The sequence below is a fragment of the Vidua macroura genome, chromosome 14 (genome assembly GCF_024509145.1).
Source record: "Vidua macroura isolate BioBank_ID:100142 chromosome 14, ASM2450914v1, whole genome shotgun sequence".
Classification (NCBI taxonomy): domain Eukaryota; kingdom Metazoa; phylum Chordata; class Aves; order Passeriformes; family Viduidae; genus Vidua; species Vidua macroura.
In genome coordinates, this window is record NC_071584.1 from 9,923,255 (window position 1) to 9,940,306 (window position 17,052).

At 42.1% G+C, this 17,052-nt stretch overlaps 2 protein-coding genes across 5 annotated transcripts; one reads left to right on the forward strand and one right to left on the reverse strand.

Moving 5' to 3' along the window:
- Positions 1-1,489: 1,489 nt before the first annotated feature.
- On the reverse strand, positions 1,490-13,036 carry ATG4A (autophagy related 4A cysteine peptidase). 4 transcript variants are annotated; one of them, XM_053990592.1, is made up of 14 exons: positions 12,372-12,437; positions 11,402-11,512; positions 10,692-10,852; positions 10,162-10,233; positions 9,718-9,816; positions 8,312-8,413; positions 7,713-7,785; positions 6,747-6,826; positions 5,568-5,755; positions 5,391-5,469; positions 4,310-4,455; positions 3,678-3,734; positions 2,716-2,827; positions 1,490-2,388 (listed from the first exon to the last, which is right to left on the reverse strand). In XM_053990592.1, the coding sequence occupies exons 5-14, from the start codon at positions 9,776-9,778 to the stop codon at positions 2,324-2,326; spliced, it is 963 nt and encodes a 320-aa protein (XP_053846567.1). In that variant the 5' UTR covers positions 9,779-9,816; positions 10,162-10,233; positions 10,692-10,852; positions 11,402-11,512; positions 12,372-12,437; the 3' UTR covers positions 1,490-2,323. The 4 variants fall into 4 exon arrangements, with proteins under 4 accessions (XP_053846567.1, XP_053846566.1, XP_053846564.1 ...); XM_053990591.1 differs by having other exon boundaries at positions 10,692-10,884; XM_053990589.1 differs by lacking the exons at positions 10,692-10,852; positions 12,372-12,437 and adding an exon at positions 12,949-13,036.
- A 174-nt stretch (positions 13,037-13,210) lies between these two features.
- PSMD10 (proteasome 26S subunit, non-ATPase 10) lies at positions 13,211-17,052 on the forward strand. The gene is made up of 5 exons (XM_053990595.1): positions 13,211-13,345; positions 13,434-13,532; positions 14,453-14,599; positions 14,707-14,873; positions 15,878-17,052. The coding sequence occupies exons 1-5, from the start codon at positions 13,232-13,234 to the stop codon at positions 16,029-16,031; spliced, it is 681 nt and encodes a 226-aa protein (XP_053846570.1). The 5' UTR covers positions 13,211-13,231; the 3' UTR covers positions 16,032-17,052.

The following is a 17,052-nucleotide window of genomic DNA, read 5'->3' on the forward strand; positions in this document are numbered from 1 at the left end:
TTATTATCTTCATAGATGGAGGTCAGAGCTCTCCAAGTCCTGGAGTTAAACCACACCAGAGATGAACACGGAAGTTGAGGAACAATGTAGTCTTTCATCTCACTTAGTCCTAATTGTGAAAGATCAGCAACTGCTTTGGATGTATTTTGCAAATATCTTTGAGGCATTTTAACACTCCTGAGCAGCAGTCCTTTCCTGCAGGATATCCAGTCTAGTTTCTAGCTGTCCTGGCACAGACAGAGCATGTTGGATTTACATTCTGGGTTATGCACATGCAACTTTAAAACACTTGTGTGCTCAGAGCAAAGCTCAAGACTTCTGAAAAATCATGCAGATAACTAAGTACAATAAAATTTTCAGCCACTGGGTTCCCCTGCTGCTACAAAGAGTCTGGTTGGTCACGTCTTTTATCTGCAGGGACTCAGCTTTATTTTGAACATGACACATGCAAAGACAATTAATTTATTCCCCAGGACCAGAGCTTTATGCATTTTAAGCACCACTTTCTTTAGAGAGCTGCTTCTCTTGAAGTAACCAGCTCCACTGCTGTCCAGTCCAAGCTTCCATCCAGATCCACCAGCCACTCCCTGTCAGGTGCATGGAGCAGGAATTCCAATCACGAGCTGTTCTGCCATCAGTCCCATTTCCATCCATCTGTTTACCCCTACCCAGAATCCTTCAAGAGCTCTGCAAGGCTCAGGCTCCTCTCTGAAGAGGCTATGGGTGGCCTGGAGAATAAGCACCTGGTACTCCACTGAGGGTCTTTTAATTATTTTTTTAAGCAGGTACTGCTCAAGACTCAGCATTTCAGAGCAAGGGCTCATGTTAATTTTTTGTCTGTGGGGACAAGAGGGCTGAAACTGATGTCATAAGCACAGTAACATCATGTATTAATGAAGAAGAAATACTTTGTTTAAAATAAAACCTAAATCTCAGCAGCTAATCCATGGAGAGGGGAAGAAAATAATATTTTTCCTACGTGTTTAGTTTCCACACCATGACTAATAAACATTGAAGGCAAACAAGATGAACTGTGCCCAGATCATGACTATTTTCTTGGAAATCACACTGGCCCTGATTCAGAAGTGCAAGTGAGAGGAGACAGCATTCAGGATTTCTCTACATGGTCATTTATTACTGAAGATGAAAGTGTGCAATTCACGTCCATTACACTATGGTGACAAAGTGATCAGAATGGGGACTGTGATAGTAAAAAGGAACTGTCGAATGAATTAAAAGATCTTTGCCTTTATTCTGAGCTGGTTTTCTTATAGCTGCTACAGAGATACTCTTTCCAAAAAGAAACAAAACTGCACTGGCTCTTCTGATAAAACTGGAGAATTAAGGCACTTTTACCAAAACAGATTTCAGAAGGCAACAAGTCAAAACCCAACAATTAAGTAATTTGCATATGCCTATATATTAAGATAACCTGGGTTATATTTAGTTCACACAAACAGATTAACAAAATATAGCAGCATACAACCTATGAAAAGCTTAAGAAATTTATTAGATGCACAGATAAAGTGCAGTAACAGAGATACTTGTGTAAATCTTTTTTAAAATAAATAAGGTACAGTTAAACCACCTTTGACTCACTTTAGCTCCAAAAGAAAAGTCAGCCTAAGTTTTAATGATGAACTTTAAGGTCAAGGTGAAATATATCATAACAGTGGTTGTGATCTGTATCAACTATTTGAGGCTCCTGTTCCTCTTGAGGTCTCCCAGAAACAGGAAGGCTATTGCAAAATGGATACGTTAGACATAGTTCCTTTCACAGAAACATTTTTGTCATAAAGTGTGGTTGCTCAAATACATGTTAAAATATTTAACAAGGAAACAATTTTCTCCTGATCCAGTTGATCTTTTAAACAAGACAATGCATTTTTTCTATGATGCAGCCCACAGGAAGGAACAGAAGTAGATATCCTCCTTGACTGAAGACTCTTGCTTTAAGAACTAAACTATTGCATTATATTAGAGCAAGAAATACCCATTTTGTTATCCCTTTCTCCAAACATACAGCCCACTGACAGACTTATTTTTGCCTTAATTTCAGAGGTCCATTTGTCTTCAAGAAAGACGCACATTAAAAAGAGGTTCCCTTTCAGGGTCTTATGATAAAATCTTTCAGTGCCTTTCCATCTGGGGAAGCTCTTTGACAGAAGAAACTGTCCTTGTTGGAGTTTTGGATGATACCAGGTATTTGTGCTCTGTTATCCATGATGTCAGGCACTTCTGGGCTAACATGGCTGTGTAATTTATGTCAATGCAATAATATTAGCAATATGTTCAATACTCAGAAGGGTCACCACAGTTTCCTTCATACACTCAGGATTTCAAATTCTTCTTCCAATTCAAATAGCTTGTCAGTAGATTCAATGAGTTCTGAAAAATAAATTAAACTATTTAGAATGTAAAGACATGCCTGATTTTGTTTACTAAAAAAAACCTCAAACCCTCAAACCCCCCTCCCCCAATCCTTCCGACATGCTGCCTTTGAAATATTTTCAAATATTTAAAATTGTATTGTACTAATACTTGTAAATTGGACATGGCCTGTTTGGATAACTGATACTCTTACAGAGTAAAGCATTTAATCATGCAGTGATTGCTGGATCCTCAGGAAAGCCCAGTTATTCCAGCTGTGGTGGATCTCCTGTTGGCTGAGGAGCCCCACTCCGCTGCCCAGCAGCACATTCAGTGGTACCACACCTGCTCCTGTGGTTGTCACTTCTGGCTTGGTTGGAGGTATGAAAGGAGGCCAGTGGGGTGGGTGCTTCTGGACCAGCTCAAACATCCGCAGGCTCTGTTGCTTTAGAATCTCCTGAGGACAGAATACAGACAAAAAAACTGCCTGCTTAATTAAAAACATTTTTAATACTGTATATCTATCAAAGAACAAAGGCTGTAAATTCCTGTTAGGTCAGGTACCTGCCATCATGAATCACTGCTTCACACATCTCCAGTGTTGTCCTACTTGAAAACACACCTGGAAGATGGATCTCTTAAACTTCTACAAGTTATCAGTGCATTATAATGAGCTTTTATATCCACATATCTGTAATTTTGTTTACATGGAGCAAACAAATACCAAGAACATACTTCTGCCTTTTAAAAGTAAATTACTTGCTTGGAACTCTCTGTGTTCAAGTTTTCTGTTGATCAATGGGAACAAAAGACAGATCTATTTACTGAAAAAAATCCAACAGATTTTGGAAGATAGGTTTTGATCAGGAGAAACAAGTTATTATTGAAGCAAAATTTCACTGCTATCAGGTGAGCTCCATCATATCTTCTACTTCAGTTATTTGCAAACTGCTTTCTGTAGCCTTTTATAAAATAAATGCTTTTGGTTGGTGGTACTTTACATTCACATTCCTATTGCTTAATATTCCAACTGCTTGCTGTGTTTCTCAGTAAATGACTTAGGTATGAGCCACTAATGCAGTACTGCTAACACAAGACAAACTCAGGAAGGGGGTGTATGCACTTGTTCTCCCAGTGCCAGGGCTCAGGGCTGCAAAATGCTGAACAAGCTCCATCAGCAGTGTCAGCTCTCTCTGATCATTAGTGCCTCCTTCAATCATTTGATTTGCAGGCCAGGAATTTCCATTAACCAAAAAAAGAACAGTATCCCTGATTTCATACAGAGCAAAAAAATACAGTAGTATTACCTTTTGTACAAGACTACACCAGTTATCAAAATCACATTCTTCTTTGCAAAAGAAGCCCTAAGGAAAGAATACACATAGTCATATTAAATAGAATATGTCAATGAGCAAAGATGCTGTGCTATCTATGTATGGGTTATATCTCAAGTGACAATCACCCATACATAACCCAACCGAAGGCACGAGGATCAGATTGAATTTCTTCAACTACCACAGTATTCTTGTGACCTATACTGGATGACTTCTACAAGTATTTTCACTTGAACATTTGTTGATTAAATAAGCTCAGGTAAGTATGTTCTCGAGAACAGCCAATGCACAGATGATAGTGATGGAATAAAATAAGGAAACTTGATTCAGTTCCTTGCTTTGACTTTCAAACTACTTCTTGGAAAAGGTCTATGTTGCTCAGGAAAGAAACTTAATTGGCTCCTCAGGATACAAACAGGTGCTCCCCTGCTTGAGCTCAAATTAATGTATCCTATGCAGTTCAACTACTATGTGTTGCATGTTAGATTGCAGAAGAGTGCCCTGTGAATTTGACTCTGATCAAGGAAACATGTTGCTGCCCTTACCAATACAGAGGGGTATTGCTTTGAACAAAGTACACACATTTATTATTTTTTAACACCTACTAAAGCTACTGAAGGGTCCAAATTCATGATCTTCATTCTGTGTGGAGCTTGCTGGCAGTGGAAGCTCTTGTCATCAACTGTGCCATTTTCTTCTGAATCTACAAAACTCTGAGTGGTGTGAGGGTCCAAGTAGATCAGCTCATTGCCTGGAGGGGTAAAGTCCATATGGTGATAACAAGCAAGAAACAGTAATAAACACTTATCCCATCCAGACTTGTAAAACATAAATTGGATCAGCACAGTCTGTATCTCAACTCTCTAGCTAGGGAGTCTTTAAAAGAACTGGAAAGCCAGGCACAACAGTATCCCACAGGGAATTTAGTGTAATTTTTCACTGTTACCTTTAGGGTAGATTTTTAATTTTTTTTTTTCTACCTTTGTCACATACTTTCCTTTATCTACATGAAGTCCAGTACATTTTTTAAAAATCTCAACTGCAAATACAGCATGCAGTAATCCTTAACATTCCTCAGATCAAAGATACAGGATGACCACAAATCCAATCTGTAATCCCATCAGGCATTCACCCAGAAATTGAACAAATAAGTCTGACTAAAACAGCTCAGATTTTACAAAAGAAAGAACAAAATATCCAAGAAGTTACAGACCAAACCAGGGTAAAATATGAAAGACTGAATTTAGGATCAACTATTGCATTAATTAGAAAAGACATGGAAGAACGTTAAAGACATCCTACTTTGAGAAAAAAATTGAAAAATATGAGACAATAATTTAGGAAAGCCAGGAAGCAAAAGAATATAACAAGACACTCTTCACTAGAAAGTATTAATGATTAGAAAAAATACAGTATTTAAGCAGCAGTGACATCTGACATTTGTTGACTGCTATCAACTCTTCTTAGTGTCTTGTTCTTGCTTATATCATTCTGTATTTTTATATTAAGCTTTGCTGTTTCTTTTCTGTTCCTATAAGGATGGTCTCATACTGTTCCTGAAGTGTCTGAGGTATGTTTCTTCTTCTCCATTCTCATGCTTAAAATGCTTACTACTGTCCCTTCCCAAAGAAAATCCTTTCTCTTTCAGTCATATGGATATTTGGAGTAAGTTTCTTTCTTCCTTACCTAAAAATCCTATAAAATAATAGGCATTATTGGGTTTCCCTCCTAATGCTCCCAAAGACTGTGGCATCTTAAAGCATTCCTAGGAGTCCAAAGAGAGAAAAATTAAATTGATTTGTTTATTGATATACCAGATACCTGAACTTTTTCACATACACAAGTCACTGAAGAATCTCTTACTTTAAATGCATCAATATACACTGGATTGATGTGATTAATCCCTAGCCGGAGAGGGATAATGAGCAAGAGGGGTTTCCAGCCTGGGCACAATCCTGCTGTGTTCTTGTTTTGGCCAAGAGCACTTCTGTGCAAATGTGCACTGCTGTGGGCAATGCTGCTGCTCTGGGCAGGGGACCAGCACATCTTCTCTGGGGGAATGAAAAGAGACATCAGTGAATGCACAGAGAAACACGGAGCAGATCTTTCAATCATGAATTAAATTACTTTTCCAGACAGCTTTATAGAGCTCCTGTTTTAAGACAAAAGGAGCAGGGCATGGAAATCCTGACTACTTAGTAGAAGTAATTCTGGCAGTCAGAGTATGTGCTGGCACGTTAGTGAGACATGGGAAAAACGAGGGGATGAATGTTTAAGACTGAAGTTACATTTACTACTCGCAGTATTAATGCTGTCAAGCTTTGCCTGGGAGATGATATAGCAGAGCGGAAGGATTAGGAATTCTTCAGGGAGCTCTTCACTTCCAGTGATGTAGACATAAAATAAGCAGAAGTAGGGACTGAAACAGAACCAGGCTGTGGCTAAATACCACTTGTAAACCCATGCTTCTTACAGCTGTAAGCTGAAAATGGGCCACATGTTTCTGGAGGATCTGCCCCTCATTTCCCTTTTGCCTGACAAAAGCAAATTTCTGGCAAACTCTATATTACAAGCAATTATCTGTATTTTTGCATACTGCAACTTCATTCCATTGCTGGAGTAGGACTTCAGGTAGCACAGACCAAACTCCACCTTCTCATCCACATGGTATATGAGTTGGTCACCAAAAACGCCTCACTGTTCTGTGCTAACTTTACTTTGGGAAATCCCAAACCTGAGTATCCATTTCCTTTACTCCTTTTCTTACCCTGGCAAGAAATAGGGATGGTGCCAAGATTTTGCTCATACTTACATACGTTCATGAGAGTGAATTCAAATCAAAAATTGTCACCAAGGAGATAATCACAGAATCATCAAATCACTTAGGCCAGAAAAGACCTTTAACATCATCAAATCCAGCCACTATCCTAATGCTCCCAGAAGCAGTTTGTCCAAACAATTAAATTTGCCATGAGCTTGAGTTACTCTTTAATATCTGCTGAGACACTAAAGCAGTCCTGCAAAAACTCCTGTTTCACTTACTGATGTCTTCAATGACCACTGTATTGTCCATAGATACATAAACTGCTAACGAATTCCATTCATCAAATAAAGCAAGCTTCCTAGAAAACACAGAGGCAATAATTAATAAAACCTTTCTAGGACCATGAGAGTAGCTTTTAACTCAGAACAGTTAAATGGTTCTTGAATAAAAAAGTCATTTATTTGGAAAAAAATACTTTTTTTTTTAAGTCTCCATGTAGTAAAAAGATAGTTTTAGTGTTTAACATATTTAGAAAAAAATAATAATGAGTTGTTCCAGGAAAAGCACACACATTATACAATGTGAAACTGTTTTGTCCTTTTGCCAAATGCAGGGTTAGTAACAGCTCAACCACATAATTAGGTTTATTATTTTTTATTGCAATTAACAGATTCCGCTGTGGGATTCTGCCCATGATGCCTAGCATCATGCAGAGAAGAAAAAAATTCCTATGCCAGTTTTTCCACATTACTCTGTGCTTAAGAAGTTCCACTAAACTCAGTAGAACTATTTCGGGTTGTTGAAAGCCAGAACAGCTCAATATTTTGGCACCCAAAAGTTAGGAGGGTGGCATAATAGCACACACTTTTCTGTCCACTTTGTGTGACATCCAGAACTCTGGGAAATGGATCTTTTAGGCTGCACAGGCAGTGTTGGTTGTCTAAAATAAACCTGAAAAACTGATGTGTCATGAAGAATTTGTAAGGGAAAGGAGCTGGAGGCCAGGACATCCTTTAGCTCCTTTTTCTCTCCAGAACGTGTCTGTCCCAGGGCTGCAGCAAATGGCACCCAGAACCTGCAGTCCAGCCTCCACCTGAAATCTGGGACGCTCCCCTATCCCTCAGCAAAGTCGGCTCTAGTGAGGCTTCCAGACTAGGAGGAGCTTCCACGTTTTCTCAGCAGCCTTGGGCAGCACTGCGCGGTCTCCGAGCTCAGCAGTCCCGGGAGCCCCTGCCATGACTTACTTCAGTACTTGAGCAACTGTGTTTGGTCCAAACCACTCTCCAATGGACTTCCCCTCTCCAACACCCATCTGAGCTGTTTTTGAAAGGGAAAACACACACAGGAAAAGACCACAGAGAGGCTGGTCACAGTCTGTGTCACATAGCATGGCCTACTAATATCTTGACAAACACTCTAGAGCAAGTGCAAGCTGTATTTAGCAACAACAATTATTTTCTCAATCTATACTCTTTTCAAAACTTAATGACTGCTAATTCCCTTAGAAGAAGTTCCTTAGCTGTAATGACAACTACAAATACGTCCTTACTTAAAAATTACAGCAGTAAGTTTTATGACTTTCTATTTTAACACTATCAACTCTGCCACCCAAAACCTGCACACTTTATCAAGAGCTAGATTCTAGAATACAGATTTATTTAGGTCTTAGTGAATAATATTTCTGAATTATTATACTTCATACCCACCTGCATACATTTTAGTTTATATACAATATACATTCATAATCACCTTTTAAAAATGTTTCATTAACTTACTTCAAATGAGAAAGTTTCAACACCGTAGGAATTTCAGTAGACAAAAGGAAGTTGATGTGTATTCTTACCCATTTGGTGGATGGAATAACAGCAATCTTTTCTATCCAGAAAGCACCGTAAGATTCTGTGATATTCTTCTGGTTGTTTTTTGTGTTTTTCCCATTGCCAATCTTTCAGGAAAAAAGTTATACAGATTAAAGAATAATGTTTTCATTGTACTGATCAGATTTCTAGATGGCAGAAAGCCATACAAGATCTTAAGAGACAATCCATCTCCAATATTTACATTTTATTTGGAGATCCTAGAAGTCACACTTTGTAATTTATTATCAGGCTGTCCTTTATCATCACATGCTATTGTGTGAAAATTGGGAAACTAAAATAACAATGCCAACTGCAAGTATATCCCAAGTGATCACAGCTGAGAATTGATAGCTATTGCTCTATGTATTTATAGCTATTTATACATAGCTTCCAAGACTATTTAAAACTATCTGTTCTTTATTAGATTTGCAAGCATTTGTAGGATAATAAGACTCATAAAGCAAAATCCAAACACAATGCTGGCCCTCTCCCAAAGCAAAATCCAAACCATAGCTTTGCCACGTGAGCTTCTGCTTCTAACATAAGGTAACCTCACATTTACCAACAGAGAAACATATACATAGGGCTGATGCTATTTAGATCCATACTGAAAGTTCAAGGTCCAGTTTTTCTCAGGAAATATGTTTGTTTGCCTACTCTTTCAGTAAATCTTTGCACTACTGTTCTGTTTATTCAGTTATTAAAGTGGCAATCCACACATCATGCTGCCATAGAAACCGTGACAAAAGAGCGTAAGGATCACAGACCCAGCCACAGCAAGGTAATTGACAGAAAAGTGTCACCCGTGACCCTGGGATATGGGGTGTTAGTACAGGATTAAGCAGGCTGGGATATGGGGTGTTAGTACAGGATTAAGCAGGCTGGGATATGGGGTGTTAGTACAGGATTAAGCAGGCTGGGATATGGGGTGTTAGTACAGGATTAAGCAGGCACTAGTGGGGTGTGCTGTGGGGTTTGGACTCAGGCTAATGATGGGCGAGTGGTTTGTGAAGTATTTTGTGTGGTGTCTATCACTTGTCAATACTGACACTGTCACCCTGGGCTAGCATTTTGGCGGCTATGTAATGTAAAGAGGGGAAGAACTCAGACCCATGGTAGCAAGTTTTCTCTTGGCTTCAACTTGGGTATTCCTCAAAAAGATTTATAAAATAACAACAGTGGGATTCCCTATTTGTCCTTCCTCTTTTTTTCTCTGCTTAAGGCTGACATGATTTTGCCCCATCAGACAAGAAGAGTTCACTAAAACCTTTATCAGGGCATCACAGAGAGTTTCATTAATAAATTTAGGTTTTATGCTTTTATGGAAAACGACAACAAAAATGAAACAGCCTCCAAATAACACAGAAGTTGCCTCAGCAACAGTACTCACCTCTTCCTAAATGTCTGCAGATCAGCGCCTGGGCCAGCATCATCTGCCCACACCTCAGCATGCATCCCCAGCCCGTGTCAGACGAGGGACCGGTGCCTCCTGGCAACAGAGGTGCTCCCATCAGCACGGGCTCTACACGGAGCCCAGCTTCTGAGAGAGCTCACAGCCAAACCTCTAACAGCTGCCCCACTGCTTAAAGGCACTGAGCCAGCTCCTTTCTCCCCACAGTGCTACTGTCACTTCACTGCTTGCCCCACAAACATGAAGACCTGATTATATACAGGTACAAGCAAACACTGCTTTTAACAGCTTTAATCTTTTGTTTGCATACACAGTTAAATTATGATCAAAATGTTCTAGTACTGTAAAAATAACTTTTCAGACCCAACATCATCACTAATCCTGCTAATCCATAACCAGGCAGCTGGAATGCTGCATACTCACCAATAGGTGAAAACTTTCTTCTATACGTAAACCAGAGGCGAGCACTTATATCCAACAATAACTTAGATTTGTCTGGAATAATTTTAAGAGGAAATAAATTATTAAAACAGACTTAAAACTGAAAAATTCAAATTATCCCTGTACAGTCAATACATAGAGTACAAGGAAGGCTCCTATAGCTTTTACATAAAAGACCCTTAATACTTAAAACATTTTTCAGCAGTTTAAACACAGAGAGCTTTTACAGACTGCTAATTAAACTTAACTTATTACAGATGAAATAATTATTAGCCAATGAAATTTTACAAGGTGTTTGGAATGACTATGCCCAGCCTGAAAAAAAGCAACTCTGGAGAACTATGTCCTCAGGAAAGAACTGGTAAAGCAGGTTAAGAAGTTCTATGTGCAAATCAACACGGAATTATACATTACCTTCAAACCCAACAGAAAGTAATTTTAAGAAAATGTTAATAATGTTAAATTTAATTAAACCTCTTGTTTTTCTTGTTTGTTTAAACACATGCACTTACAGAGTTCTCCAAAGGCTCTGAAGAATGCTTAAGAATCCTGTTTGCTGCATTTCCCCTTAGCTGTGGCTCAGACTGGCTGGCTTTTCCAAAGGATTCTCCAGCTGATCAAGGCTGCATGCAGCACCCCCGGCTGTCCTGAACACCGTGCCTGCACTGGTGGCCTTTGACATGTAACACAGGAGGATGGCCCTGTCTTCTCCCCAGGGAGCAAAATTCATTTCTGAAGTCTTATTTTTACATAAACATGTTACTCTGCTCTAACTTTTAGGTCATGTATTTATTTTTGCTAAAATGCAGTATGTGCCATAGACTAACTTATTACTGTTATTTGAAATATCATTTTAGTTGCAAGTAACAGGCTGTGGACAGCATCCCTCGTAGGAAAATGACATCAGTAATGCTGAACATTTCCCAAAAGTTATTTATATATTTATTTCTGAGGCCCTGATGTTGTGAAGTGATGAGGCTCATGTCTGACAGCCTCTGCTATGAATGTGATCATAGTGCATGAATTACAGTGGAAGCACATTGGCCTTGGCTCTGGTTTCTGTACAGGAGGAATTCCCCTGCTTACACCTGGTGTCTCACTGATGAAGAACAAACTTCCCCCATGAGACATTTAGGGAACATAAGGAAATCAAGGAGCTGCTGCTGCATGTGAATCTATGACTACTCTGCAGATGTTACAGATAATTTAATTCTAAAGATACCTGTGTTTAGGTGATGTTGCCTTCCTAAAATCCACACCGGCTCATCAGTTTCTGGAAATTCTTCTAAGTAGTCTGACAAAATAGTGATCTGGTTTTCATACCTAGATAAAACTGAACAGGAATACACAAAATTCAAACTCCATTTTATCCCCTTGTTCTTTTATGCACAACTTGGAGCTCTCAAACTGAACTAGTTTGTAGTAAGTCTTTGCAGCCTTTGGGGCTTCTGAGCAATGCTGCCAGCTGCTTTTAATTTTCTCCCTTAAAAGCTGTTCTGACAATGAAATAGCCAATGCCTTGGTTTTTATTTAGATCCTCAGTGAGTGCTGAGAGAACACCAGGAATAACACCTTTATAAGCAGTCTCACTGAAGCCAGTGACAGAAGTTCAGGATCACTGCAGGGAGGATGAGATTTGATTCAAGATAATGAGGAAAGGAAAACAAAAAATTAGGCACCACAGCTTGATCTGAAATGTAGAAAAAATACAAATCAAAGTGATTATGGCCTCATGCTTAATGGAAAGCATGTGAAAAGTGTTAGCAAGACTGAGCTTTACTTTCCCAACTGGAGATTTGAAACACTTCAGAAAAAAAAAAAAAACAACCCAGATGTATTAATGTTATTATTCAACACATTATTAAACATCTGTTTAGTGAAAAATAACAAATGATAATTAATACTACCAAAAGAAGACAGTCCAACCATTTTCTAGATCATTAAAACGGTGCTTTTTGGAAGAGTGCAACAACCCTTCAAGTGTAAAAAAATTAATGTAAAATCATATATATAAAGTAATATTCCATTTTAAAAAATATACATTCCAGCAATCAAAAGGGAGCTGCACCACCCTCTGGCTGGAGCACCGAGGCCACCGCCGAGCCCCGGCATTCAGCGTCCCCGCAGGCAGCGCTTAAACACCACGACAGGCTCCTCTAGGGCTGTCAGCTCGGCACAACAACTCCTCGCACCGTGCTCTGCATTCTCCGTCAGAAAAGCCGTCGCTCACTGCACTTCGAGAGCAAATGATCTGGTTTTTACTCCAAAGACTCAAGACACTCTCGATCCCCGAAATCCAACCGGAGGCACCTGCAGCCCCTTCGCGGCCACCTCTGTCGCCCCCGCTGCCGTACGACACCTCGGACCACTTGAGAAGGTACCGCCAGGGGTTCTTTTCCCTTGCCGGGGTCTCCTTCCCTTCCCGGCGCTCCCCCACAGCGCTCCCCGCCGAGCTGCGGCGCCTCCCGGCGCGGGGCAGGCAGACCCCGCTCCGGGCCCCCGGCTCAGGCCGCCCCGCGCCCCGGCCGAGTGCCCCCTCACGCCCGGGCCCCCCCCCCGAGCCCCCCAGCCCCGGCCCCGGGAGAGGCCGCGGAACCCCAAGCGCCAGGCGACCCCTCAGGGCGGATCGCACCGCGCCGCCCGCGCCAGCCCCCCGCCCCTCAGCCCGCGGGCGTCTCCCGCCGCCGGCAGCCCCACCGCATGCCCGGAACCCCGGCCTGGCCCCTCAGCGCCGCCCCGCCAGCCGTGCCCGCGCCCCGCGCCCCTCACCGGCCTCCATCCTCCCGCTGTCACCATCCTCCTCCCCTTCGCCCCGACACGGAGGCACAACACGGCCGCGCCGCGGGGCGCCCTGGGAGCTGCAGTCCCACCGCCGGCCGGGAGCGCGCCGCCCCCGCGCCCGCGGGACTACAAACCCCAACAGCGCCCGCGGCCCGAGCGGCGAGCGGAGCAGGAGGGCAGAGGCGATTGGTTGGACTGGGCGCCGGCGCCCTCCTGATTGGCGGCTCGCGGGCTTGGACCCGCCCCGCGGGCGGGGTGGCGCGGGGGCAGCATGGAGGGCGCGGTGTCGGACGTGGCCGTGTGTAACCTGGCGTTCGCGGGGCGCCTCGAGGAGCTGCGGGCGCTGCTGCTCCGCGACAGGGCCCAGGCCACGCGGGCCGACCAGGTCAGCCGGCTGCGGCCCCGGGCGGCCTGGGGGCGGCTCCTGCCAGCCGCCGCCCGCCCGTGCCCCGCTCACCGCTTCCTTCCCGCAGGATCACCGCACCGCGCTGCACTGGGCCTGCTCGGCGGGACACACGGACGTCGCAGACCTGCTCCTCGGGCTCGGCGTGCCTGTGAACGATAAGGACGATGTGAGTGCCGCTGTGCGGGGCGGTCCGGGTGCGCAGCGCTGCCGGGGCCCGTTGCTGTCATGGTTTGAGCCGCAGAGGGGCTCTGACAGCGGCCGGGGGCAGCTCCCGGAGCCGCTTGCGCCGCTCCCTGCTCGCCCTCCTGCCCCTGCTCCCGTCGGCGGGTGCGCCCAGCGCGGCATCTGGCGCTTGGCTCCAGGCTGCTCTGTGTGCGCTGGGAAGGCAGGGTGAAATATTCCGCATTTGGAAAAAGGCGTGAGGAGGAGATTAGAGAGCTGTCCCGCAATTTTAGGAGAGCTGTGCTTATGAAGGAAGTTGCAAAACCGGGGGTGTTTGAGTAGTTCTTGGGGTTTTCACATTACCTTTTTCTCCGTGTGATCTCTCAAGTATGTTTTGCTAAATCATGAGGCACCCTGAAGATTTCTCACATTGGGGAAGGTGTTAATAAAACAGGTGCAGGTTCAGTGATTTCACAGTTGGAAAGGAGATGGCCTGCTCCTGTTCTAGAGGAAGAGCTGAAATATTTGTATCCATTACAAAGCATCCTAAATGTCATCCATAAAGAAGGAAATGTCTCATCAGTTTAGAGAGTAGGATATAGAAAAAATTGCAGAAACTTTTTAATGCCCTTTTCTACAACTAGTGTTTGTTCTTAAAAAGGCACTGGTGTAAATTCTGCAGAGACAAAGTTCTGCAAGATACCATGCATAACTGCATGGCAGAAGTGATTTCTGTCATTTAACTGGCAGCTTTTTCCAAAGACATGAGCCTTATGTCTAGTGAAAATCAGTCATATTTTAGCTTTACGCTGGTAAGCATATGAACAGTGTGAGTAGTTCAGGTTTGTCTGGGTTATGCATTATCATGTTTTTCTGCCTGAAACTCATGGTTTGAATAATGTGGATTTCTTCTTGCCTCTGTAGGCTGGTTGGACTCCCCTGCACATTGCTGCTTCAGCAGGCCGTGATGAAATTGTGAAAGCCCTCATTGCTAAGGGTGCTCATGTAAATGCTGTGAATCAGAATGGCTGCACCCCCCTGCATTATGCAGCCTCCAAAAATAAGCAGGAGGTATGTTTACCTAAGCTACTGGAGCTGGTGGTGTTCTTGGAAGAAGGATTTAGGTCTATTAAGCCCACATCCTCCTCCCCTGCTCCTTTCTCTTTCAACATACTCAGATTGCAATCATGCTTTTGGAGAACGGAGCAGATCCGGATGCAACAGATCATTTTGAATCCACCCCGTTACACAGAGCGGCAGCCAAAGGAAACCTAAAAATGGTCCAGATCCTTGTGCAGCACAATGCCACTTTGGATATACGGGACTCTGAAGGGAATACTCCTCTGTAAGTAATTTTTTATTTTTATTTTGCTTAATATAGCATAATCTCTGTGAAATGCACCTCCATTACTTCAGTGTCTTTTTCTTTTTTTAATTTTTTGTTGCTGCAAAATACACTCTTGCTCTCCATCCCTATGCAATTAAAGAGTATTTGAGAAAGTCATACTTAGTATTTTGCCATAGTGGTCTGTACATGCATACTTTAACTTGTGTTACTGCATCCACTTAAAGAGTATAGAACACATTTTGTATTAATCTGGAATACATTGGTTGCTGCTACAGGGTAGAAAGAGAGCCAATGACATCAGAGTCAGAGGAAACTGGTCTTGCAGGCTGGTCTACTCTGTCCTGCCAAGCAAGAACTCATTTCAGAAACTTTTCTTCACCTCTCTAAAGAAAATAAGTTGCAATTGAAGTACAATCAGCCCCGTGTTTATTGTTACCTTAGGTTGAATCTGTAAGGGTTACAGATACTTTGAAGTTGGTGTCAAAACCACAGTGGAATCCAGATTTTGCATGAATAAGATCAAGCAGTAAGATTTAGCTGTACATAAACTCCAGTATGGCCCTGGAATGCACACAGTTCTTCCTAGGACACTGTGCTAAATGGAAAAAGGCATTTGTTGCATTTGCAGTAACTCATTATTTTTTAGCATCAGACAATTTGTTTCTCACCTTCAATTTAACAGAGATTGCCATTTTCCATTCTCACCATGGATTAGGTTCTCTTTAGCTTTGCTGACTGCAGAGCCAAATCCTAACCCAAAGAACTGTCTTAACATTGCAAGGAGAGCAGCAGGAGGAATGTTCTTGAGTTGCTTAATGATGACAGAGGGACTGGACAGCAAGCTTTGGAATCTGTCTAGGTAGTTGGCTGCTTGTGGATTTGTTGTTCTCAGATGTATCTCCCCCCAACATTCACACTGTCATTTTGACATGGTGTAATTACTGCTCTTTAAAAGCTTGGACAGTTTAACAGTGGCTGTGGGTTTCTTGTTCTCACTGCAGTCATTTAGCCTGCGACGAAGAGAGAGTGGAGGAGGCAAAGCTGCTGGTGTCTCATGGTGCAAGTATTCACATTGAGAATAAAGAAGAGCTGACCCCTCTGAAAGTGGCAAAGGGTGGCCTGGGAGCCATCCTTAAAAGAATGGTGGAAGGCTAGAGGGGGCTTCCCACTTGAGTCTCTCTCCTGTTGCACTTCTACTTAGGATTGCAAAATTCATGTTTTGATAGCTCATCTGGGATGTCACGTATGGTATCAGCATGGTAATGAAATGTTTTTATTGAAGCTGTCCTTCAAGTGCAGTGCCAAAACAAGTCTTTGTACTTCCTGTTAATTAAAATAGTTCACTGATTTTAAAGTATTTTTCAATATCTTGCAGTTTTCTTTCAGTTTACAGTGTGATGTGTATAAATGTGGTATTCCTTCTACTTCAGATCTTAGTTTAGAATTATTTCTTTCAAGAAACAGGACCAAAAATGTTTTAACCATTTAAAGCCAATTTTTGTTTTCTTCTAGAGTCTTTGTTTTTTCTCTTAGCCTTTGTGATTTGTGTGTGGGGTTTTGTCTGTGTTTTGTAGGTACTGATTGTCTTTCTCCAGATGATTCTAAGCTACACTGTATTTCTCTTTGTAGAATGCAGTTTGCTTAGTTACTTAGATAATTGTATCCATTTTGCAACTCGTGGTGTATTAAGTGAAATCTGAGTGTTTAAACCTGTTCTGTAACTGGTTGTTATCCTGTTTTTCTCTGAGTCTTTAAATACATGTATTTGATGAAGTGCCCTGGACTGCTTGCAGAATGCAGGCCCAGTTTCAGGGTTCTCTCTGCAAATACACTGTTTTATCATGGATGGCTCTGGATACTCCTCTGGGATGTACTTTGACTTTAATATTTTTCTTGTTCCTTTTGTAGGTTTCTCTTTCTGTTTTCTTTTACTCCCATTTGCAGCACTGACACTTGTAGTTTACCATATTATTTTATGACAGAAGCCTGGTTTAAAGTTTTATTTACTCATAGCAAATCCTGATATTAAGTTATTACAAGGCAGAGCTAACAAGATAGAGCCTGAAAAGTGCCCTCCTGTCCTGAAGTTGTTAAGATAATTTTTGGCACCAGTGGATAGATTTCCCCTTGAATAAAGAATGAAATTCTGTGAAATAAAGAACTTTCCTAAACAGCA